This window comes from Augochlora pura, chromosome 7 (assembly GCF_028453695.1).
Source record: "Augochlora pura isolate Apur16 chromosome 7, APUR_v2.2.1, whole genome shotgun sequence".
In the NCBI taxonomy this organism is placed as follows: domain Eukaryota; kingdom Metazoa; phylum Arthropoda; class Insecta; order Hymenoptera; family Halictidae; genus Augochlora; species Augochlora pura.
In genome coordinates this window covers 27,825,420-27,851,215 of record NC_135778.1, presented here as the reverse complement: position 1 = coordinate 27,851,215, position 25,796 = coordinate 27,825,420, and the positions used below count along the sequence as shown (strand labels likewise).

The 25,796-nt window shown below is 44.2% G+C and overlaps 2 protein-coding genes across 3 annotated transcripts in view; one reads left to right on the top strand and one right to left on the bottom strand.

Annotated features, from left to right (window-relative positions):
* The window catches only part of Dnc (phosphodiesterase dunce), a 467,245-nt gene that overhangs the window by 42,183 nt on the left and 399,266 nt on the right, over positions 1-25,796 (top strand). The gene's annotated exons all lie outside the window — the stretch shown is intronic.
* Positions 2,351-9,122, bottom strand: LOC144473827 (uncharacterized). Its single transcript, XM_078188069.1, has 6 exons — positions 7,720-9,122; positions 6,170-7,347; positions 5,658-5,729; positions 5,323-5,559; positions 4,405-5,268; positions 2,351-4,350 (listed from the first exon to the last, which is right to left on the bottom strand). The coding sequence occupies exons 1-6, from the start codon at positions 8,642-8,644 to the stop codon at positions 2,419-2,421; spliced, it is 5,208 nt and encodes a 1,735-aa protein (XP_078044195.1). The 5' UTR covers positions 8,645-9,122; the 3' UTR covers positions 2,351-2,418.

Here is a 25,796-nt window from a genome sequence, read left to right as displayed (position 1 = left end):
TTTCATTTTATGCAACAAAGTGCATAAAATTCAATGTATATGAAATTGATTCTTGTGACTCAATAGTTTCGCTTGTAGTAATTTTTTAAATATAAACTTTGTTAATTTAATATGAACATAAGCGTACGTTAAATATGAAGATTATTTTAGAACGTGATAGAATAATTTCATCGGTAGCACTCGAGTGCAAAGGGTTAATGAATACGACTGCCAATGATTTCTATTAAAACGAAACATAATTTGAATGTTTTCTCATTAAGATCTGGGAATGAAAGTGAAGACAAGGATAAATATATCCTCTCAATTGATCAAGGAAATTATTAACCCGTTGACCTAATTTAACGACTCTCGCTCGTGATTTCTAATAATAACTTTACTTAAGTATAAATATCGTTCCATTTCTTTGACTCGAAATAAAATTCTGTTTCTCACTGATATTATTATTTAATCAATTTCAATTAATTATAAATGTTAACATTCAGACGCTGAAGTATATATAAGCATACTACAAATACCTTGTATACATAGTATATACATACTATAAACGTTCTCTATGAAATTATTACGATCGAAAAGCATTTATTCGTTGCAATGATGAAGATAACAGTACAGAGTTAAGGACGAAGCTAATCAACGCAGCCCTGGAAGAAACGATAGTGCGAGGGGTCGCTGCACCGAGGCTGTTTTATTTATTTAGACAAGGTCCGAGGAAACGCGCTCGAGTCGAACGTTGTTTCTACGCGCCGTTTTGTTCGCACAGTACGATCGATCGGCGTGGCAAACGCAGACGGAAATCCAGCGGAGCACGAGTGACCGAATTCTCTCTCTTCTTTTTTTTGTTTTGATTGGTTGTTGCACGACACGATTTTTCACTGCATGCGCATGTATTACACAGAGAGACGTACGAGTTCGTTACAGAACGGCAATTCGATTGCAGCGGCGGAAAATGTAGACGACTGCACGGCCGACGATTTTCGGCTGAGCCAAAGCTGAAATTTAATTTGATGCCGATGCCTGATCCTATTACGCATTACGTCGCATGAAAGGGCCAGAGCCATTCTACCGTACAATGGCTCGGCCGCTATTGATTTTACACGGCCACCATTCAGACTGTCGCGTTATTGGAAATTACATACCATTTCCTTTGTCGCGGCTATCTTCGATTCCATCTTCCCAGTGTCCACTCGGTCGGAAGCCTTTGCTGCACGCTCGCGATACATTCGGTGCCTCGGCTCTCCCAAGTCCCCTTTCGTCTCGTTATCTGGACACCTACTGGCCAGAACGAGGCGTTAGGTGTGTCGGTCAATAATTTAATAGTTCCGTCTGAAAAGTATTGCAATTCTATTGGAAAATTTGTTATAATTCAATGGTTCGTTTGAAAAAACATCGTAACATTTATTAAAGAATCTGTTACGATTAAGAATTCTATTTAAAGCTCGTCGTAGTTGTAAGTCTCAGAGGGTTGTTGATATTCAAGGTGCTGTAACTTTGAGGGAAAAAAGTCATGCGGCGATGCACCTGGATTCATTTTAAAGGGTAAATCTTCCTCTTTCAAGATACTGAAAGGATTTCTTAAGTGGAAGTTTCTTTCATTTGATAAACGGACGATGTACAAAAGTTTTCGTTTCACGAGGTTTTAAATATTCGCAGACATCTGTGGATCAGGAAACATTTTTTTCACGATCATCGCTTGCGTATTTTTGAAGATTGAAATTCTGGCTTTGAAACGAGAAGAAAAGGAACTATCTGCGATTTTTTGTTTGTGATTTATAGCATTTTGGACGAGAAACGGGCAGTATGTCACCCTTCGCCCGAGTTATTCTCACTTCGGTGGCACACTTTTCACTGGAAGTGCCACGAAACAGTGAAACAAAAAATCGTAAATCGATCTTTTTGGACTCGCTGGAAAGCCGGAACTTTCCTCCTCAAATCCGCATAAACTGCATACGCGACAAAAATTCGTCAAAGTTCCTGTGCTCTTCCAAATCTCCGAACCTCCAAACGACCGCGCTGTCCACTATTCCGGCAGTCTTTCGATAAAAGCCTACGTCGAATAAAAAACAACGTAAGCAGCTCAAAAGCGAAAGCTGCGCCCTTTAAAATAAGCACAGGTACATCGCCGCCCAATTTTTTGTCCGCAAGTTGCAACGCGGCGAACATCGCCAATTCCTAGCGGCACGAAAATCTCGCGATTTCGAAAGTCCCGGAGTTTATCGAATCCTCTTACGTGGGTTTAGCGTCTGATGAATTATTATCGAGGGATGTAGCATGCGGCAGGGGAGTTAATAAAACCGGCTAAAAGCTGAGATTCCTGTTATATCTGGTTTAAAGCTCGCGGCGGCGAGAGGTGCTCGGAAGAGTCCCGCGTTCCATTTGCCATTGCCGATCTGTCCATCCCCTGGGAACCAAAAATGAGGATCAATCGGGATCACCGCAGGCGCAGCGCATTTTCTTCACCCCAGCTACACCGAAAGTGTTGCAAACACAGTGTTCATCGTCCACCACACTGCATCCGTTCTCAGGTCTCACATCAGACCTCCTTTCGGGTTTCTCTTCGGCAACCTCCGACAGACGCTTCTCCATCGGCTTCCGCTTCGGCGACTTCTCAACTCTGATGTTCACCATGACGGAATCGTCAGACCTCTTTTGTCTGCTGGAGGATTTCTTCAGGGTTGACCTGGCAGTGGCTACCTCCTGGTCACGCGTGGTCTGGATCTGCTTCGGCTCCCTCATGGTGGTTCCGTCCGCCGACCTCTGAAGCCTCTTGATCTTGCACTGCTGGCAGAAAGACTCGTGTTGGACACCTTGGTCGACACTAGTCGCAGCCTTGCTCAGCAGAGGCAGAGCCTGCAGCAGCCTCATCACGGAGGACGTGGGAGCCTCCACGGGCTTCTGATCCTGGAGAGTGTCCTTACCACACAGACAACAGTTGCACCGTGCCTCGGTGTCCTCGGTCTTCTTGCCGTAGTTGATACTCCGCAGCTCCTTCTCTGGGTCCGCTTTCGCGGAGGCTCCGGTGGTCTTCAGACTCTGGAGGATTCTGAGGAAGCTCGACTTCTCGGTCTGGGAGGTTGCGGTTAACGTCATTCTCGAAGGCTCTATGGATCTCTTCCTCCGCGTCTGACGCTCCACGGTATCACGCTCGATGTCCCTGCTGCCCATCTTGGACTGCGGCTGTCTCAGCAGCGAAGGGGGCTGCGTCTGCATTCCCACGTCGGTTACCGTCTGCGTCACCGCCTGGATGGTCAACGTGTTTACCTCTATTTGTGTGATCTCCGTCTGCGTGACCTCTGTCTGTGTAATCTCCGTCTGCGTCACCTCCATCCGCGGTTGACCTCTATCGAGTCCGCACGTGCAGACGTCTTTCTCTTTCACCGATGATACCGTCGACCTCTTGGAGTCTTTCGACGGAGTCTTCGATCTGCACCTGCAGGCTCCAGAGTCCTCTTTCTGGACCGATGGCGAAGATCTCTTGGAGTCTTTCGACCCTCCAGACGGTGTTCTTAACCTACACCTGCACACGTCCGAATCCTCCTTCTGGACTGACGGCGTTGACCTCTTGGATCCGTCAGATGGTGTCCTCGATTTGCACCTGCAAACTCCAAAGTCTCTCTTCTGGACCGACGAAGACCTCTTCGAGTCTTTCGATGGCGTCTTCGACCCACTGGATGGAGTCTTGGATCCACCGGAAGGAGTCTTCAATCTGCATCTGCAGCCTCCGGAGTCCGCTTTTTGAATCGATGGCGATGACTTCTTCGGCGCTTTGGATGGGCCTTCTGACGCCGACTTGGAGACGCTAGAGCCTTCTTTCTCGACTGGAGCAGCTCCCGAATTACATTGGCACTCTTCGGACTCTTCTTCTTCGGCCGGGGCACCTCCGGTCGAGCAGGCACACTCGCCAGAATCCTCTTCATCGACTGGAGTTTCGTCCTCTACCAGACACTGGCAGACCGACTCTTCTTCCGTGACTGGAAGAGGTGGGAAGAGATATTCTATCACTGGATGCTCCATGGCTAAGATACCACTACAGATGCACTCTTCCTCTATACTGATTTCGATCTCCTTGGGTTCTTCGGGGACTTCGACGGGAGCTATTTCAATTTCCACGGCGACCTTCGCGTCTTCTAACACCTCCACCTCTAGTTCTATTTTCTCCATCTCTGGTACTTCTGCTTCGATTTCCTCTTCGGCTTCTTCTACCGATACGTCAACGATGATCTCCTCTTCGGGAGGCTCCTCTTTCGGGACCACGAGCACCATGATCTCCTTCTCTTCTGGGATGATCTCCTCCGGCTTGATCTCGAGCTCCTCTTCCGGTGGAAGCTCCTCCATTTCGATCTCTTCTGGTATCTCCATCTCTTCTGGCACCATCGCCTCTTCTGGTACTATATCCTCTTCTGGCACTATTTCCGCTTCTGATACTGCTTCCACTACAATCACCTCCATTTCTATCTCCTTTGGTTCCTCCTCTTCTTCCACTGGAGCTACCTCCTCCAGCTCCGATTCTTCTTCTTCTTCCTCAGGTTCCTTTTCCATTGGGATTATATCCACCTCAATCGCGTCTTCGAATTCTTCGAGCTGCTCCACGTGAATCTCTTCAACTTTCTCGTCTTCCGACACCAGCTCGTCGAAGTCTGTTTCCTCGTCCTCTTCTTCTCTCATTTCTGGCACCTCTTCAGGCGGCATTTCCTCGGGTTTTACCCCTTCCTCCTTCACAAGTAGCTCGGGTTTCCTCTCTTCAGTTTCTCTTACTTCCTCTTTGGCGACCATTGGTACCTCTTCGGGTTCCTTTGTTTCTGGCGGTCTTTCTTCTTTTGGCATCTCTTCGACTACTTTTTCTTCCTTTACCGTTGGCTCTGGCTCTTCTGGTTCCTCTTTTGGGGGTCTCTCTGCTTCGTCTTTGGGAATTTCTTCTTTTGGGGGCCTTTCTGCTTCTTCTTCTCTGAATTCTTCCTTTGGAGGTCTCTCCGCCTCTTCTTCTCTGACTTCTTCCTTTGGAGGTCTCTCGGCCTCTTCTTTTGGTGGTCTATCTACCTCCTCTTTTATAACTTCTTCTTTCGGAGGCCTCTCTGCCTCTTCTTCCCTGATTTCTTCTTTAGGGGGCCTCTCCGCTTCTTCTTTCGGTCGTCTATCCACTTCTTCAGGTTCTTTTACTGCTACTGGCTCAGCCCTTTCCACCTTCGCTTCCTCCACCGGTCTTGCTTCTTCCCTCGGTTCAGGAACTCGTTCTTCAACGCGCTCCACTTCAGCCTCTACTTCTTCACGTACCTCAGTCTTGAGCACACTAACAGGCGCCGCTTCCCTCGGATAGTCTTCAGCAACCCCTTCTTCGACCTCTTCAGGCGCCCTCGCTTCGACGACAGGCTTTTCAGGCTCAACTTCTCTCTCCTCTATTTCCGCAGCCGCAACATCCGGTTCTGCCTCCCTTTCTATCTCCTCTTCAACTTCTGCGTACTTTATTGCAACTTCTTCGACGGCCAGTGCGCCCCCCTCGTACTCCATCGCTTCAGGTTCTTCGTCCGGAGGCATCCGGTATGCCACTTCGAGTTTCATCGTTCTCTACGGAATGAAATTTTCAAGTTAACTCGGTGACGTCGAGCAGAAAACTTTCGGCGTTTCTACGGCTTTGCTGAATAATAAGAAAGATAATTAATTACGCCGGTGTAGGCCGCCAGTTCTTCAGCCACGATCTCGGCCTCTCCGTCCACGGCGTTGCAGCTCGGACAATCCTAAACGAGAAAACAATTAAAAGCCTTTGTTCAACAGTAAGGAGAACTTTTAATAGCCATTTGTCAATGTTGCCGAGGTTTTAGTCCCCGACATCGCAGAGACGCAAGTGAAAAATTGTTGGCATTCGTGTCGATGGATCTTTGTTGAAAGTAATCGTATGATAACGTGACTTAGCTCGTTTTAAAGCACAAAGCTCCCGCTTTCGAACAACGGTAGTTTCAACTTTTTTTCATCATGAAAACTATCATGGTTTTGAAGATTAAAGATTCGGCTATCTAACGAGTCCAAATAAGTTGATCTACGATTTTTTCCGACCGATTTATGGCACTTTGAACAAAGATCCTGGCTTTGTCCAAAAGACGAAAGGTATTTTAAATAAAAAACAACTTGCACAAATAAAAATAAAAATCTCCGAGTTTGCTCCAGAAAAAATACGTACAACAATCTTCGATCGAATGGAATGCACGTGATCCTGCCACGAGCACAATTGTTCCAGTGGTACCAAGACATCTCCAGCCGGCTTCAAAGTATCAGGCTCCTGGTCCTCTTCAGACGTCTTGGCATACTCCGCTATCGCATCCTCCTCCTCCAGCGCATCTTCATAAACAATGTCACCCTCAGACACCTCCTGATCATAAACGATCTCCTCAGACTCCTGCAGCACCTCATCATCGAGAACAGGCTCCTTCTCTTCGTCGTAAACAATCTCCCTCTGCACTGTCTCCTCAGTGTCCTCCACCAAAGTCACGGTCTCCGTCACATCCTCAATATACCCCTCAACTCTCCTACTCATTTTAAGCTCTGCCTCTCCACCAGGCATCAACTGCTCTGCGATCTCTAGCAATCCATACATCTCTAATAGTTCCCTAGCAGTGACACGATTCTCTTCGAGAGCAATCCTTTCCTCTTCAGGCAGCCCGGTATGCGTCAGTTCCGCGTCGTTGCAGTCAAAGTCCAGGCCACAGAGCATGCCCGGGCCTTCGAGCTCGGACAGAGACGCTATTTGGTCCAGGTATCCTCGGATCTCCGTCACAGTGGTCTCTGCTAGCTCTCCGGGTCGAACAACGGCGCCAGTTGCGAGAGCGTCCTCCAGGGGGACAACTTCCATAGAAGCGTCCTTTAAAGAAGTACCCTTAATATCAGCATCGTCATCGTCCCTTCCAGCAACGCCGTCCTTCACGTCCACGCCGGCAGAAGCCTCAGAGTCCCTGACATCGGCGAAGTCGTCATCCCGGCCAATCAGAGCCTCGATCTTCCCGATGCTCACGTACTTCTCCAGCTCTCCACGGCAGGTCTTGAGCCTAGCCCGCAATTTCTCCACTTCGTCCTCCAACTCGCCTATTCTGCCAGCCATCTGTTGCCTCTCCGTGGCCTTTTCTTCAAGAGCGATGGCCGCGTCCTCCTCCGCCTTGCACCAGAGCTCGTCGGCCTGCTGGAGGGTCCTCATGTAAGCCTCCTCGCGCCGCTCCAGATCCGCGATCTGCCTCTTCATGTTGAGCTCCGCCTGGGCCAGCTCCTGCAACTTCTCCAGGCACTCGATGTCCGTCGAGCGGATGGACGCGCTGCTGGGCACCTTGTCCAGCCACCTCTTCTTGCACTCTATCGCCCCGCATTCACCTGGAGCAACACGTGCCACTTAAACTACTGAAACTTTTGGCGACGAGTCGGCTCTAGGCGATCTCGATCGCGCGGTTCTTGCTGTCGAGTATGTCGGATGAAAATCCTCGTGGGATTATTTTTCCGATGTATCACGATCATCTGTAGGTCCTAGCTTCATCAGGCAATCAAAGTGGAATAGTACCAGTGAGAAAATAGTATCACTGTTTTATCAGCACCAGTCTTTGATTCTTTGATGAAGCTAGTTGAAATGCTCGCGAAACGTTGGCAAAGTAATTCCACCAGGTCACGTCCTGTACTCAAAAGTCTCCGTAGCAAGAACCGCACGATGCCGTGCATAAAGCCTCGAATCTCTGATCTCAATCACCTCACCAGCTTCGCAGCCGCCGTCGTCCGCCGTCTTCGACTCCCTCAGCTTCTGGACCTCGCTGGTTAGCTGCTCGATCCTCCGTTGCTGCTCCTCCTGGAGTCTCTTAGCCTCCTGCAGCCTCGTCTCTCTATCCTCCAAGCTGGCCATCTTCTCGGCCCACATGGCCCTAGCCTCCTCCGCTCTCTTCACCGCTTGCTTCCTCTCCGCTTCAGCTTCTCTGACCCTGCAGTCGAAGTGACGACTAGGGGTGTTCGGACAGTAGACTTCTCCGGAAGCAGGACCTTGGAATTGTTTCTCCAGCACCTGCTGGAGGCAGGGCGAGTTGGAGCCTTGCGCCATCCGCCAGATGTTCCAGACCATCACAGCCGGCATCGAGCACTCCAGGATGTTCAAGCGCTGGCGAATGTCTCCCTTCTGCCTCTCCAGCTCCTCGTTCTTCTGCTCCCTCTTGCCTATCATGTCGCGGAACTGTCTGTTGCACTGCCTCTGCCATTTGCTCAGCTTCGTTCTTTGGACAGAGTCCTTTTTCTCGCTTAGGTGGTCCAGAGAGCTCTGCTTCTCGGTCAGAGACAACTCCTTGGACCCACTGATCACTTCATCGCTTTTCGACGGTTCTTCGAAGGTCTCGTGGCTCTTCCTGCTGTCTTTGGAACCTGGGTCTGCGACAGACCCTTTCGCGCTTCCTGACCTTGGGGATCCTGACTTTATCGATCCGGATAATTGCGATCCTCTTTTGACTGATCCCGATATTTGAGAACCTTCGGTGACCGACTTGACAGATGGCTGAGCAGTTTCCGATACTAACGACGGCGACTTAGATCCTGTCTCTGCCTCCTCCGTGATCTGGATGACCTCCGAGGGCGAATCTACTGTCTCGTCAGCCTCCTCCACGTCCAGAAACTCTTCCTGGTCGTCGTCGTCCGCCATGACGATGTCTCGGAGACGGTGGGTTGTTCCTCATGTGGCGGTGTCTGGTTCGTTGACGACGATATCCCGTATCGGAGCGCATTTAACTCCTGCCGGCAATTTTTCTTGTCCCGAGGAACCGAACCAACCGGTTGATTTGATTAATGCTGTGGAAACACGATGGTGTCCCCGTCTACCCCATGAATTTAGGCGTTCGAGTTGAAAGTGGCGTCGGAAGCGTCGAGATACGAGCTGCGTATCGATCGATTGCTTTCCGTACAGTCGCGAATCAGCTCGAAATATTTGTCACCGGTGACTGTGAAATATGCGAACCGTGACGCGGTCCTGTTGTTGCTGGTAGCCCTGATTGCTACTGACCGGAAGTCATTTTTTAATTGAACAATATCTTTTAGACGGACACCATTCAGTTTCCGAATTTCACGTTGTCTTGGGAAATAATTGATTGGGATACTTGAAAATGAAATTGTTGTAAACAGTATTGAAAAAATGAAGGTACAAATTAAATTAATAATAGTAATAATTATTTATTATATATGAATACTCTGTATACTATACTATGGTATATAGTACGTTAATATATATTAAATATGTCAATAAATATTATATTATATTTTCGTAGTATTTACTGTATAAATGAATTATATTTGTTTACGTACTGCCAATATACGCGGCCTGTTTAATTTCGACCGCGCAAGACCACCCTCGAGGATGCCTTCCATCGACAGCACCAAGTATAAATGCAGCGAGGAAAGTTTCGCGGCGCGTTGTAATTAACCAGGAATTCTGAATTTAATGGAGTTATGGTATAGCTAGCTAACAATATTGCCAACAGTATGCTGTGATATAATCTTGCGGCAGAATTCGACGTTGGAAACAACCACTTTCTCTTCATTCGATAAGACGCTGGCTGCTCCGGCCCGACGGCGCAGTTAATGTCGTTACGACGAGGAGAAAAGGGTATTCTTCGAACGCGACGGTAACGAGGGAAAAAATCGCCGAAAAAATCGCCTCGATGTTCCCTAAGCGAATACACCCTCCGGGAAGTTTACAGGGATCGGGCTTCTATATTTTTATCGGGGGGGAAAATCGCGTCTCGGAGCTTCCTTCCCAACCACGTTTCCTGGACGAGGCTGCGAAATCTATTCATGGGGTTTTCTTGGAACTTTGCTGGTACGTTGTGCACGGTATGTACTTTGATGTGGTTCACGATTTTCTACGATATTTGTCGAAAGTTCGACTTTTTGGAAATATTTTTATCGGACATAGTTAGCGTATAAGAGAAAATAGTCATAAGTCCGCCATTTTGCAATATTTTTAACTCAGAATCTTTCTGAGTCTATCGAAATATTCCCATGTGTTTTGTGTGAATTAAACAATGTTTTGGATCAGTAATCTAGTTGAGAAAAATTCCCAAAATGATGGTTGGTAAGGGGTTGCACAAAAGGGGTTAATTGAATAACAAATAGTCCAGACATTTTATAACATTTCTGCCATCAAAAATTATTAAAAGACAGCCAAATATTGACTTCACATTGTGTAAAAATGAAAAAATTTTCCGTTCGATACTTTCGTAAGAAAAAATCCAAAATGGAGCTGTTTGGACAGACCAGCTACTACAGAAGGGATTAAATATCTAGAAAATATTTGCGTTATTTTTCAGCACTTCTGCTTCAAAAAATAGTTGAAAATATGCAAATATTGTCTTTATATTGTTCATAAATTAAAAAATGTTTAGTCCGCTACTTTCGCCAGACGAAACATTCGAAATGAACCCATGCTAAATAACAATCAACTTCGCCATTTTCCCTGATTCCACGTCTGAAATATTCGCGACGAGTGTTAATCGCCGAGCGAATATCTGCTAAAAAATATGAAAATTTCAGGCCTCGTCAATCCGTTGGGAGAAGTTCTTAAAGCCGTAGCTATCTGTAGCGGCCTGGAGATGGTGCTCTTCAGGTTCTTCCTGAAGAACCCATAGAAATATCGCCGGGGACGGCGTTTAATTATCGCTTGCGTGCAATTTGTAGGAGCAGGGAAAGAAATCGCACTTGGTCCGCGCAATTGCGGTCAAGTTCCCTGGGAACGTTTTCATTTAGTGCGCCGCGAAGAGGGTTCTCTCCGTGGCCGCTGGAAATGGCACATGAAGCCTCGCGGGGGTTCTCGCGTTGCTATCGTGTATCACGCAGGTACTTACAAGTGGAGGAAATCGGCTCGTTCTGGCTCCGTGCTCGTCGGATGACTTACCGCGATAATGGACGCTGCGTGAAGTTACAGAAGACTAGTAGCTTTATCGACCGAGCCGGAAGTGTCACTCCGCTGAGAATGTTTGCCGCTGTCTCTCCCACTTTTGCTATTCAACGCCTTGACTCGGCGCAGCGTCGAAACAAATTAAGAAAGAAATCACAATTATATTGTCAACAAATCTTATCGTATTTATAATAACAAGAATACATTTAAAATTGCACTATTAAAGAAAACAATTCATAATTGTACTATTAAAAATCTAATTCATAACTGCGTCGTTGGAAAAGAAGCTCGTTATTGCGCCATCAAGAAAAGTAGTTCAAACTACTAGAAAATCGATTTATAGTTTCACTTTTAAAAAGATAATATATAATTGCACTATTAGAAAAGGTGTATCAGAATTACACTGTGAATATTCTGACTGTCCCGTCACTCATATGTGGTCAACAGAATTATTCAAAACGCTTTTACGAACATAAATAACGTATAGGAGAAAACAGCCATAAGGATGATTAAACAGACCCAGTTAAAAAATCGCAAGTCCGTCATTTCGCAATATTTTTAATTAAAAATCTGTCTGAATACATGGTAATGTTCACATTGTATTTTGCGAAAATTAAACAATTCTTTAGTTCACTACTTCAACCGTAAAAAATCCCAAAACAACGTTCGTCCAATACAAAAGGGACTACGCGGAAATGGTTAATCGAATAACAGATAACTGCATCGTTTTCAAACATTTCTGAATCCACTAGCTGTTAATTAAATAGCCAATTATTGACTTGACATTGTATAAAAATTAACAAATTTTTAATTCGACATACTCGCAAGCCATAACAATATTAAAAGAGTAACCGACGCCCCGTATAACCGCAGTTCTAATTCGCACGAATGAAATACTTTAATTTCGCGAAACCTTTTAGGTTTTCGGCGCAGCCGTGAAATTGTTAAGTGGTTAAATTAAACCGTCTACACGAGCGCCGTGTCCTAAAAGCGGAGCAGATTAATCCGGACCCTTTTCGGATCGAGCCGAAAGCAGAGTTTCGGGGGAAAAAAGCCGCGAGAATTCGGGCGATATTCTAGAAAATTCTGGATTTGTCGAGTTTTATCGGTCAGGGCCGGATAGATAGCGCGGAAATAAAAGGTAGCCGCGCAAGCTCCGACATGAATTTTCCCCAGCAGACGGGGAACGTTAAAGGATAAGCCGGGCATAAGCCTGTTTAATGCTAGCCTGCCTGAAAAGGGGGTTGACCTCACCTATCCTCCACTTTCTCCGCCGCCCTTCTTTCCGCACCGGTCGCAAAATCAATAGTATCGGTGTACCGAGTTTATCCCACGTTTGACCCGAGCCAGGAGCCGAAAGTTCACGCGCCGACGGAACGTGCAAGTTGCCGGAAGCTGGCTGTTAAGGCGGCCGTACACGTTGCGGTCTATCTGCACGGATACACCTGTGCCAGCTGCATTCATGTACCTGCACAGGTACACCTATGCAGGCTAAAAGCTCGTGCGCGAATTAGTCTCGCCCTTTATCAACCCCTGCGGTGGCTAGGTCAATTGTGACCCAGGGTATTTGTACTGTTCACCAAGTTCTCTCAAAATTAAGTCAAATACATTGCTGTTATATTAAGAACAACAGCGAGACATATCTTACATATCTTCAAAAATATGATTTTGAACATTTCTAAATAAAGATCACAGTTATAAATTAATTGTTATATTGTCTACAGTATAGTTCTGAAAATGATCCATTTGTAGAAGAGCTGAACCACTGTGAAACTATTTTGCATATTTTTGAGCATCATATTATCTTAGTTTCCTTAAAATATGTAATTAATAGCCTAGAATAAGATTTGTTGTGTTTTGCAAGACATTTGTAGTAATTGCAAACACTGTTCTACAACTATCAACCCATTTTAATTATTAATAAGAATAATAAATGTACATGTGGCTGCTATATCTTTTAACCAAAGAAGATAGTTTTTATTTTGCATAAAAATCCACAGTTTCATAATTCATTTCTAAATCCTGACTAACTGGACGCTTTGAAATGCTTTACAATATTGTTTAAAAAAAGGTTACATTGCAGGATAAACAAGAGAATGAGCAATAAAGATAGTAAGAGAAAGTTGCCTTACCATAATCTTGAATTGGTGAGATTATTATATTATACAATTAAATGTTCTCGGCACATGAAAGCACTTTTAAACATACTCGAATTAGTTGAAACGTTAAAGATTTATGGAACTAGGCACTACACGTTTAATGCAACAACATACAACTTGAATACGACTATTTGACTCTCGATTATTCGATACATATCGATATCACTCTGTCGGCCGATTTCGAAAGCGCCAAGGAGAACTATTCGCACGCTTCTTCCGGCACCTGTTGCGTTTGACGTTTGTGCGTTGTGCTCGGTTTTATTAAAATTTGTGAAAATATAACTATAAAGAAAATGGGGTTAAGATATCCGCTCGTATTCCTGTTGCAAATATAAATACTACTGTACATGTTGTTACCAATGTATTTATTCTCTCCTTACATCATTCTAACCTCTATTATTGCACTTGACGGTATAAACCTCTGTGTACACACCTGTCTATTTCATAGAGAAGGTGTGAGGATATTGTTATTACCGCGAGACATGTTGTTTATATATTTACTAGCAAACCTGGCGAACTCCGTTTCGCCACCAGATGGCTTCGTTTTTTGTAACATTTCGTTTGGGGATTAAAAGATGAAGAAAAGTTATTTTTTTTGTTTTATAAACCATATTGGTTTGTAGTACATGCTATGTATCAGAGATGGCGCTGTATGTGAAAAATGATTTTCCCTGTTTTCCTGCTTTCCTGTTGAAATTTTTCCAGAATTTTGGTTGCTATAAACCTCACGGAGCCCGAGACCTTTCCAACGAATGCAAAACCGTGGAAATCGGTTCGTGCGTTCTGGAGTTATAGCGTCAGGAAGGAAAACCCGACTTATTTTTATATAATAGATAAAATGATATAGCTTTAGGAAATCATATTGTGTGGAAGTGATATAATGATAGTATGTTGATGTTCTTGTTAAACATGATTTTATAGGAAACTATATAAAGGAAGTGGGATCATTGGTTATTATATAAACAAAGTGACAATGTCAGATTAGCTGTCTACCAAGCTCGATGTAACCAATGATGCATTATATTACTCAGAAGTATGATTTGGATGATTGTTTAGGTGAGTCTGTTAATTTTTCTATGATTTAAGATTATTTTTAGGGGGACTTATTTATTTTAGGATGATATTTAATGTGTCTTTATTAGGATTATTACCGTAATTACAGATGTTATAGAAGATTTAATTATTTATGATTTAATTAGATGATGACAACCATGTTGTCCGTTAGTTTCTGGATCAAGAAAACTTCCTTTAAACAGATGTCATGAAAATTTTCATTAGTTATAGCGAATCAGGTAATCATTTTCAGTGTTCTTCAGCTTCATTGGGGTCATATAGTAATTCTTAATTCAATGAAAGTGGTTTAAGAATTTAAAAAACACTCAATATTACAAATCAATTTATAGTTAGATCTCTTTCAAAATTATTAACATATATGCTAAGCAAATATCTAAAATAGGTAAAATATTCTATAGAATATTCTGAATACTTATTTCACAGCCTTTTTTCTGACTATTCTTTTTTTATTCTGAATATTTATTTCATAATTAGTTCTCGTTAGATCTGGGTTAGGTGAAGTTAATATTTTAAAACATTATTTCACTAACAGAAATATTCTATCTTCAATATCAGACTTGAACAAATGTCAGATTCTACTTAAATGCATCTTAACATTGGGTCTGCCCAAGTTTAGTTAATTCCGTTTCAGACAATGTATTTTTTAAGAATCGATATTCAACGAATAGAAAGACCTTGTCAGTTTTAGGAAAATATTCCTCAGAAGATCTCGCTGCACTGAAAGGAAACCAGCCAGGTGAAACGCTCGATTAATTCGGATTTTATTTAGTAGAATTGGTAGTAGATCTGGCACATCGACGATCGTCTACGACCGTAGGTGTGTTTCGTGGAGCGAAAATGGGGGGCGACGTGAAATCGATTTGCAATTTGTCAGACAACGTAGAAATCTCATCGTCGATTGGTTTCGGAGATCTTGTAGCAGGGCTGGAGGCAGAGGCGGTCGGTGAACATCATCGATCCCGTACGAGGGTGCAGCGGGTGCTAAGTTCCGCAGGAAGACGAACGAGGTCCTCCGCATCTCGGCCGGATACAGGAACGGAGGGAAAACCGTTAGCACGAGCGTTCGGTGCATCGTTAAAAATTGTGCGCCGAGCTGCCGAGGCTGGGAAACTCGTTAAGAAGTTTCCGAAAGTCCGACACCTTCCGCGTCCCAGTGTAATATGACTCGGATGGACTCATTTGAATAATTGAATCTAGGGCCTGCCGTCCACAACCCCTGGACGCAAACGAATTCCCTTTTTATAAACGACTCGACGCGCGACAGGGTTTCGCTCGAAAAATGATTTTTCCTCCTTTAATTTGTTTATTGTATTTTAGCTTGAGAAGGAAAATAATTATGAACAGATAGAAGTTATTAATAGAATTTTCCTTTTTGCAAATGACTCGTCGCATGGCAGGATTTTGCTAAAATAATGATAATATTTTAACTTGTTTATAGTATTTTAGCTTGAGAAGGAAAATGATTATGATCAGGTAGGAATTATTAATAGAATTTTCCTTTTCAAAAGGACTCAACGCAAGGCAGGGTTTCGCTAGAACAATGATTTTTCTTCCTTTAACTTGTTTATAGTATTTTAACTTAAATAAGAAGACAGTTCTAAACAGGTAAGAATTAGTAATAGAAAATTCCAAGTATTATTTTTATTATTAAGTGGGTCATAAAGCTGTCCAATTATTCAGTTATAATATTTTAACATAGTACTAACAATTGTATATTAGTATTAGAAAATATATCAGGGAAGACAATTAAAAACAATTTGATAATTGTGGAGAATGGAACTGTTACAAAGTATTAGAAACTATTGCACAGTTACAGGCTGTTACAAAATAGCCTTCAGAAAATATATTGCAAGGTATTAGAAATTATTGGTGATGCTGTTATTTCTGCGATTCGAGTCTCGTCTTCTCGCCTTGTTCCACTTTCCTAAAAGAATTCTCTATACTTCGCCAACTTTCTGTGCTCCTTCCGGTGCTAAACAACTGTCGGCTAAATTCCTTTCGCTGAAACTTTCACGCTTTGTTTTTTAATAAATCGTAGCTGGTGTTGCACGTGCATTAGCAAGTTTGGAAATTGTTTTTAATCGCAGACGCGGTTGAAACGTTCTACAACGAACACTGGACTGTTTTTTTTAAGCTTGGTTTTATCAGCGAGAATATTTTTATAACGAAACTTACGGACTTTGATGGCAAAAGAAATTCCTGAGTTCGTGCCGTGTAAGCGATGCGGTGTAACTGGACGTTAAGAATTTTTCCAAACGTGATCTGTCAAAGGATTGTTACAAGAAATTACAGGCTCACTTATTAACCTTTATTTAAACGAACAAAAGTTACTTTCAACGCGTATATGAAGCAGAAGACGACGAAACGAACTTTTCAATTTGCGTCGCATATATGGAACAGTGTAATTATGTCCGTGTCTTCAAGAATTTTTTAAGAACTCAACCAATGAACGAATCATTACAAGAAAATTCAAGAGTACTTGTTAACCTTTATTTAAACAAGAAAATATTGTTTTTTACGAACGTCCATAGTAGAAGGCGGTAAAGAGATTCTTAAGTCATTGAGCTATATATAAAACTATATAATTATGGCATCGACTTCGAGAATTTAAAAAAAAATGCGACAAATATACCAGTCGTTGCAAAAAAATACGCGAGCACTCTTCGAGCATCATTTGAACAGGAAAAAATATTTGCGCTGCGAAACCTGCGATGTTGGACGGTATAAAAAAGTAAGGAACGTCCTCAGTACAAGGGACAATGGATAAGAAGCGCATAGCAGGGCGGTCGGGGAGCTCCGATCATTCTTAATTGCCCGGGAACTTTGATATCTCGTTAATTGGCCCTATTCAGGCTCGAAAGACAAGAAAAGTTTCTGATTCGTAATTGAATAAGTTGCCCCGCCCCGCGAGCCAAGTTACGGGAATAATTCCATTTCGGTGTTCTGTTTCGTTCTTCGAGGCGATCCTCGTATCTTCGTTAAATTCTCGTTTGCCTAACGGCCCCAGGCGTGCAGTCTGAAGACTCAATAGAGGGAAGCGGCGCTCGCGTTCAGACCGACCCGGTTAATTGACTCAGCCCGCGGACTGTTTTTCATTTCAATTTCAGACGCGAACTATTTTCGCCTCGCCCCGGGACCTGCAAAATACGATCTCGCGTGCTCCGCCGCCGCGCCGGCGATCCTCGGTGTCGCTCAATGCTCCGTTAACAATTCAAGGGACCGGTAATACCCGAGTCACGATCCGCGCGCCGTTCCGTTTTCGTCCGTCTCGTGAAATTTTGAACGCGTCGCCTCTCGGCCCGCGCCGCCGGTTAACATTTTGCGGAAAACGATCGCGTTTACCCTGGGGGGCGACCCTCGAACACCGTCCAATTTATTGATACTTCACCGGGGACCGGCAGCCGAGCGGCTCTCGCTCGCGCAATTTTTCTCGAGCCTACGGAAAGCAGGTTGTTATTCCATGGTAATTGGAGAGGAACGACGACTATTCGGCTTAGAATAATTGCCGTTGAAAATTGCTCGCGCTGCGGAGGACGGGGACGCACGGACTCGCCGGGATTATTAGCAAAATGTCGGGGAAAGGTCGCTCCTAATAGTCCCGGCGGAATCGAATTTCGGTTGCAACTGGAACGAAATTAATTGATTCTTAGCGGTCGCGGCTTCGCAATCTAAGGCCGCCCTTATTAATCCCGTAATTTACAACGCGAACGACCGGCCGCCGTTTCTCGGCTTCCAATTGGAGCATGCGAACAATTCTGCTAGCGCGGCCGTAAATTTAAGACGGTCAGCTTCGATTTCGTTGCCTGCTGTTTCATTTGTTTTCGTTTTTAATACTAAATGATTGGCAGGTGTCCGATAATTCTTAGACGATGAAATATGTTTTCTGGTACGTTTATCTCTAGACATTTTTAATAGAGTGTATATAACTATTATAAAGTAAGGACTTCAAGCTTTCGTTTCAGGTATCAAAAGTTTAAAAGTCTCTATGGGAAAGATTCGAAGAATTATTTCAAGGCAGCCCCATAGCGATAAATCACGCTTTTGGATCTTTTCGGCTGATTTTTCTGTATTTCCGCAATAAAATTGAATTTTCCGAGTAACTTCGATGGATCTATCATAAAGCGCTGGCTTCTAGCTTTTATTTGCGGTATCGAATGTATAAAAGTCCTCGTAAGAAAGCATCGAGAAATTATTTCGAAACAATCCCATGCCACTAGATTGCGCTTGTCCCGTCCACGCGACTGGTTCATCACAATTTCCGCCATGGAATTGGCTTTTTCTACGAACCCAAATAAATCTATCGCAAAGTACAAACTTCCAGCTTTCACTTGCGGTCTGGGCAGTTGAAAAATCTCCGCCGGGTACCATTGACCAAATTGCCGCGATGCAACGGCACGTCCACATGTCGGCTCTCAACGAAATTACAAAATGCGCGAATAAAATACACCGTGTGTACATTGCACGGAGTGCGCTCTAACCGAATCGATCGATCGAAATCGTAGCTGCACGAAACGGGCCGGCGCTGCCGCGTCGAATTTTTAAAGCGAACATCGCCGAGCCGAAATAGCAGCTAAATTGTTTGATCGCCGGCTGGCATTGTTGTCCGCGCGGTCCGTACGTCGAACTTCGAAAACGGAATCGCGTTCGTCCGGAAAAAGTTGTTCGATTCTCTGGTCGAAGAATGAGAGAGGCGAGCCGTCGCGACGCCGTCGAAGCGCATAGTTGCGGAACCCGGCCGGAACGACGCTGAATAAAACATATATACCGAGCCGGCGTAAAGAAATTTCACGCCCGATTCCGCGGCTCGGACTTTCGATCTCTTTCGAAAAATTGATTCGGCGCGTTGCGGCGCGTCGCGTCGCCGCGTCGCGCGTCGCGCGTGGTGCATCGACGTCAATGAACCGCTCGAAACCTCCGCTGCACCATTGCATATTTCACTCGGGCACACGTCACGAGGCGGCGCGGTGACGTCACCGGTAACCTACATACTTTAAGAGAAGAAATGGTTCCGATGCGGCCGCGGCCCGCATAATGGCCGTCGAGGTTTCTTTCACAGGGGAGATACAGGGGCCAAGGCGTTCCCTTGGCTGCCGATGCAGTTTACGTTCCCGGTCCGCGTACGGTGCATTCGTTCTCGGCCACGGGAACTGCGCCCCGAACCACGCCACTGCCTCTCTGGCTTTAAATTCCTCAGCCGGCTCCTCCCTTTGATTCTCTTCTTCGACATTATGCGCCGCGAAAAGCGAACATCTCTATTCGAGACCAAACACGGAGACCGACATCTCAAATCTCGTTCCCAGCTCCTCGTGAGTGCGGATCCACAGACAAAGCAAACGGGACATTGACAGTCTGAAGCTGTCCTAAGTTTTGCTAAGATTTCAAGTTATAGTACCAAACTGATGAATAGGAATTGTTGGACTAGTCTTAGATTCCTGAGGTACTAGTTCGGTCAGTTGCACTCCGGCTAGGTTCTACGCGTCATGAATATTTTCCTTGGACCTTGATTCAACAATTCGGACCGTAATTAGGTTCTTTGAACTCTGGCTAGGTCCTTTGGACTATAAATAGGTCCCTCGGAGCCTCGTCAGGGCCTTTCAGCTTGTAATCAATCTTTTGATCCTTGGTTAAGCAGTTTGAACTCTCACCATGTTCTTTGACCTCTTATCAGGTCCTTTGGACTCTGGCTAGGTCCTTTGAAATGTAAATCCTTTATAACACGGAGCCTCGTCAGGACCTTTGGGCTTGGGATAAATCTTATGATCCTTGTTTAAGCAGTTTGAACTCTTATCATCTCCTTTGGCCTCTCACCAGGTCCTTTGGACTTTGACTAGACCTTTTGGACGCTGGTTAAGCACATTTGGATCCTGGTTATGTACTGTGAACCACGACCAGGTCCTTTAGATTCTGACGTGGTCTTTTGGACTCTTGTTAAGCACTTTGGTTTCTTGATAGGTCCTTTGAACCCTGGTTAATCACTTTAGAGTCTCACTAGGTTCTTTGGACTCTAGCTAAGTCTTTTGGATTTAGTTATACATTTTGAACCCTCACTAGGGCTTTTGATCTCTGGATAGGTGTTTTGGACCCTTAATACGTTCTCTGGACCTTGGTTAACCACTTTGAAATCTTACTAGGTCCTTTGGACTTTTACTAGGTTCTTTAAAGTCTGATTAGGCCCTTCAAAGTCTGACTAAATTCTTAGGACTGTAATTGAGTTCTTTGGTGTCTAGTGAGATCCTCAAAACTCTGCTATAGCATTTTGGTCCCTTGCAATGTCCTCTACACACTGCTCAGACCCTTTGAATCCAAGTTCCTCTCTTTCCTCGTCCTCCAAATCCGAAATGTGATTTATCGAAGCGCAGCATCCCGGCGCACGTTCCAGAGTTGAAATTGCTCTCCTCATCATCGCCTATTCAGGACGATCTTTCCCCATAAGGTTTAATCGTTGATCCTAGGTGTAGACGTCGGATTCGATCACGTTCCAGATACGACCTCGGACGGCGTGTATATACTATAGGTCGACGCCGGCTCAGCTCGGAATCAAATGTTTCACGGGGACCTAAAGGGAGGATTGCCATTTCCGGCGTCGCTCAAAGCGTTTCGAATCAATGGGCATTCGGACGGCAATCAGGCCGCGGAGGAAGTCGGGAAGACCGACATAGCCCGGCCGATTGGTCATATATTACTTTGTCACGGGCACTCATGTGTGTACCCGTTCTGCGGATTGCGGTGCACGGGAATTGCGGCGAATTATCCGGTGTCCGTACGACAACTAGCACCGGCGCTCGCCGAATATTCAATATTCCACGATCGTAATAGAGCCGGGTTTGTTCGATCGGGACATATCCCGCTTCTGAAGCGCCGCGACGCGACACGCTTGCCTTCTGCCGGCCTTTATGCAACGTTCCCACGGCTATTCCGGTGGTCCTCGACGATAACCGTATCAACACGTTGATTAAAAATTCATTAGTACTTGTTGAACTTAGAATCGCGGCCAAAACTTCGTTCCCCATGTCCCGCTGCCCTCCGAGAACTTCCCGCCGGAGATTCAAGCGACCAATCACGCGGCAGAACTTTGTTCTGTCCACAGAACTTCTTACCTGGCCCGGACGACGCAACGCGGCTCCAAGTTTACGTCTCGACGTGCCCGCAACTCGGCTCCGAAAGTCGTGAAGTAATAATAGTCGTGTCGTCGGAAATGAAACGATTAAAAATCTGCTTTATCTTTTATTTCATATATAGTGCATCAACGCTTTACTTGGTTTATTACAGGTCTGGTTTATTACAATTAGCGTCGTTCTCAGAAAAATAGAAGATACGACGATTCCGGCAAGCCTTTAGAGTATTAAAATAGAATTTTTTGACGTCGATCTTGCTCCGGTTTACGAGTTCCGCGAAGCTTCATGCGTATCCGAGGCGAGTTTATTCGAGTCGGTCACGTTGCCGGTCGCAACTTCGGGACAAGTGGTTAGTCGGCAGGTACGCAAGTTGGTCGCGGAATCGCACAATGCGCCGTGCAATTGATGCGACGCGGCGCAGGCAGCGGTGTCTATTTTGTAGCTCGCGGAAACGTGGCGGCAAGGAAAACGCAGCGCGACTCGGAATCAATGGCTCATAAATAATCTGGGCACGTCTCGGCTCGCGACGCGGCAACGCTTGCAATGCACCCGAGTACTATTTAGTCTGACTGCCGTATCAAATGTTACTGCTTCTCTCTCTCACTCTCTCTCTCTCTCTCCTTCTAGCAAGTGTAGCAGTAGGAAAAGTTATGGGTATTAAGCCCGACGGAACGCGAATTTTAGCGACGTGCTGGGATTCGATCCCATTCCGAATGCAAGCCCGTGCGCGAACACGTCGTGTCTCGGTGCGTTCATGTGCATTCGTACTAGCGTTTATGCTAATAGGCGCACCACCACGCGAGCAAGAAACGGCGCATGTCCGATTGTGATATCGATAGCCCGCCGAGCGCGAACCGCCGTCACTGTGCTCATTTACCTGGCACATATCATTCGCACCTGGATACAGAATACACCGATTCCGTGCTTCGTTGAGTTTAGATCCGGTCAATTTAAATCTGAACTGTGTTTCGAGGATTCGTAGTGAATGACGTGGCTGCAGAATGATCTAATTCGTGTCGAATGGTTCTATGTCCGTAGTCTAAAAGGTTCAGAGATTCTAATTGGGAGATCAAGGTCCGTAGGTATTAATTAGGAGTTCATAGTTCAAAAGGTCTGATGATCCTACTTAAGAGTTCAGAGTTCTAAGGATCCTAATTCAAAGTACAGAGATCTAATGGTCATAATTCGGAGTCCTAGGTTCCAATGATCCTAATTTAGAGTTCGAAGGTCCTGATTAGGAAGCTATTGTTCTAAAGATTCTAATTTGAAGTTCAGAAGTGCATAGGTTCTACTTATAAGATCAAAGTTCTAAAAGTCCTAATTAATAGTCCAAAGTTCTAAGGATCCTAATTAAAAGTTCCAAAGTTCAGAGGTCATAATTAAGAGCTCAAAGTTCTAAGGATCCCAATTCAAAGAACAGAGATCCAATAATCGTAATTATAAGTCAAAATTTCCTATGATCGTTATTTGGACTCCAAAGATCCTAATTAGGAGGTTAAAGTTCTAAGGCTTCTAATTTGAAAATCCTATTTAATTGTAAAAATTCTAAGGATCCTAACTTGAAGTCTAGAAGTCCAAAAATTAGATGGCCAAAGTTCTACAAGTCTTAATTAATAGTCCCATATACTAAGGATCCTAAGTTAAAGTCCATAGGTCCAAAGGCCTAATCAAGAGATCAAATTTCTGACGGTTCTAATTTGAATTTCAAAGATCCTAATTAGTACTCCATGGCTCAAAAGATCCAAAAATTTTAATTTAGAGATCCATAGACCAAAATGTCCAGACATTGTAATTACATGATCAGGATACAAATATCCTAATTGGTCATTCGACTATCTAAAGGTCCTAATTAGGTGTCGAAAGAGTCCAAAAATCCTAATTTGAGATCTGGTTCTTTCAAGACCTAACTAGGTCCAATAATCGTTAATGGACTCCAAAGTCAGGTGCCGGTATAGTCGGAAAGATCCTAATTCGCCTTGGTCTTAAACGGACAGTTTCATTCGTAACATATGACTTAAATATGACCTAGACGAGGACGATATTTAGAGCAGACTCGATTAGATAAAATGGTCCATGTTTCCCAGACACATTCATCTCGAACTAAATTTAACCGAGACATAAAGCTCTTTACGATTGGCCATTCTCTAAATCAAAGACGGATATAACTCAGCCTCATTCATACCTGGCCCATATATAAGTCGCATCTATCTTGAGGAATGGCTAAGTATTTCTGACCCGAGACTGGTGGCATAACCGGAAGAGAAGCCATTCTATATGCAAAAATAAGTCGAGGCGATAGTATAACATTTTTTTTATTCCAGGTTGTAAAATGGTGGAAAATGCGTGTGGCTGGTAGTATGGTGAGAAATAAAATTACTATGCCGTGGTCATGATGCGCTACTCGGTTACTGTTCGACTGTGTTAGTTTTTCAACCTAATTGTTCACAAAAATTGAGACTTTAACGAAAAAATATTATTCTAAGTTTTCCATTTATTTTTGACCACCCAGTATATATATATTATTGTATAGACTAGGTTTTAGTGTCCAGAGCTATGCGTTTATTAAAGTATCATAACTCCACTAACAAAAATCTTGGGACAATCAAACTGGACTCGTCTTGAAGGCTGAAGCCTCTACTTTGATGTGCCATAACTTTAAATGTCATAACTTTAACTAAAAACCTTTATATTAACAGTGCTCTAAGGGTAGACAAGATTCAAACTCTCACAGTTCAAATAAAAAAAAATCATACGAACATCAAACTAGACTCATTTTAAAGATTGAAGTTTCTACTTTCATCTATCTTTAACTATTCTCCACAAAAAATTTATCCATAAAATAATAAACGATAATCTACTACTTGCAAAAATCTTCAAACAGTGGTCAATATTCACTCCATCTTAATTTCGTTAATAGAGATCATAAAACAATTAAATTTCACTGACCTTTCCTTGAAAAAATATTTCTGTAAAAACACTTTCGTTCTGCTCGTCTTAATCTTTTGCCCGCTACTGTACTTCCGCATTGCCCCGTATAAACGGGCTCGCGCGGTTGCGAGAGATAAGGGTTGAACCGGTTCATTCGTGTTTTCAATTAACCGGCGGGGCTTTTATTAGCTGATCGAATCGATATGCTCGCAGCAAATTCAAGGGTGGATTCGTCGTTGTTTTCCTTTCATTTTGCCGGCGAATCAAAGGGGGCGTTCTCGAATCAGGTATCGCCGGATCATTGGTTCGCTCATTCTACTTGGAATTTCTTTCGGTAATTGGATCGTTCGGGTGAACGCTGGGGGTTGTCGTGTTTCTGCTTTATTTCGTGGCAGATTAAATAGGAGAATTCGATCCGTTCCGAGACCAATGCGCGCGTTGTTTTACCTGTATCGTGCGCGCGAGAGCCATTTAGCGGAAACTGAAACGTTCTGACGTTCGCGCTGAAGCTTCAGGGGACTTGAAGAATTTTTTGTTCCACCACCAGCGCATACATCGCTATGAAAATTTACAGGCACATTTCTCAGACTTTATTTAAACAAGAAAAACAATCCGCACCTACAAAATTGTCGCAATAAATTATTTAAAAAATTATCGAATCTGTTTCCAACTCGCAACACACTGTCGCAACATCGGCGACTTAGATCATTTTTAAAAACAATACCAATGAAAGAATTGTTATAAATAAAATACACGTATCTTCTCTAATCTCTATTTAAACAGAAAACAATATTTTACTACCAAAAATTGTACGTGTTCGTAGCGGAAAAATTTGTCTGGGTTCTCCAGTATCGGTCAAGTGGTCACTGAAATTCGGTTCATAGGGTTAAATAAATAAAAGAGAAAAATTTGATTTAGCAACAGTGATTGCCGCGAGCTTTCAACCAGCGTTCCAGTGGCGACCTCGTTAGATAGAGAGCCCGGCTACGTTCGGCAGACAGAATTGCTGGCGAATAATTCAGTTGTCTCGGCGGTGGTGAATGAAATCGAAATAATCGAGGGCCCGAAAGGAATGATTCTTAATCTTTTTAATGGAAAAGGAGAGACGGGCTTTGAGACAGTTCGTTACTCGTTAAGACGGCTCCGGCCCGATTTCCCCCCAGCCCTGGCCACCCTTCCGACGAGATGAATTTTTTATTGTTTCGAGGAGGCCGCGGAAGAGCACCACGGCGTTTTATTACACCGAGTGTCCAATTACATTTAGGATTACAGAGTCCTTAAGGACACCGTGCGGGGTCCGCGGGAGGGTTGTATTAAACGAGATAGATATTTTATGCAATGAAACGCGAGCCGACGTGATAAGCGGGAACGTAAACATCATTCGAAGCGACTTTATTCGGCGCCGTAAACGAGGAAACGTGATTCGCTCGCTCTCTCTCTCTCATTCTCTCTCTCTCTCTCCCCTCTCTCGCTCTCGTCCCGTCGACTCCGCATAAATGGAAACGTGTCCGGGTCGTTAAAAATTTACCACCCCCGCAGGGAGCAATTAAACCGACGGATTCGATCATCTTTTTATGCAAATTATTCCGCGGGAAATCTCCGCGATTTATTATCCGTGAAGAACGGCTT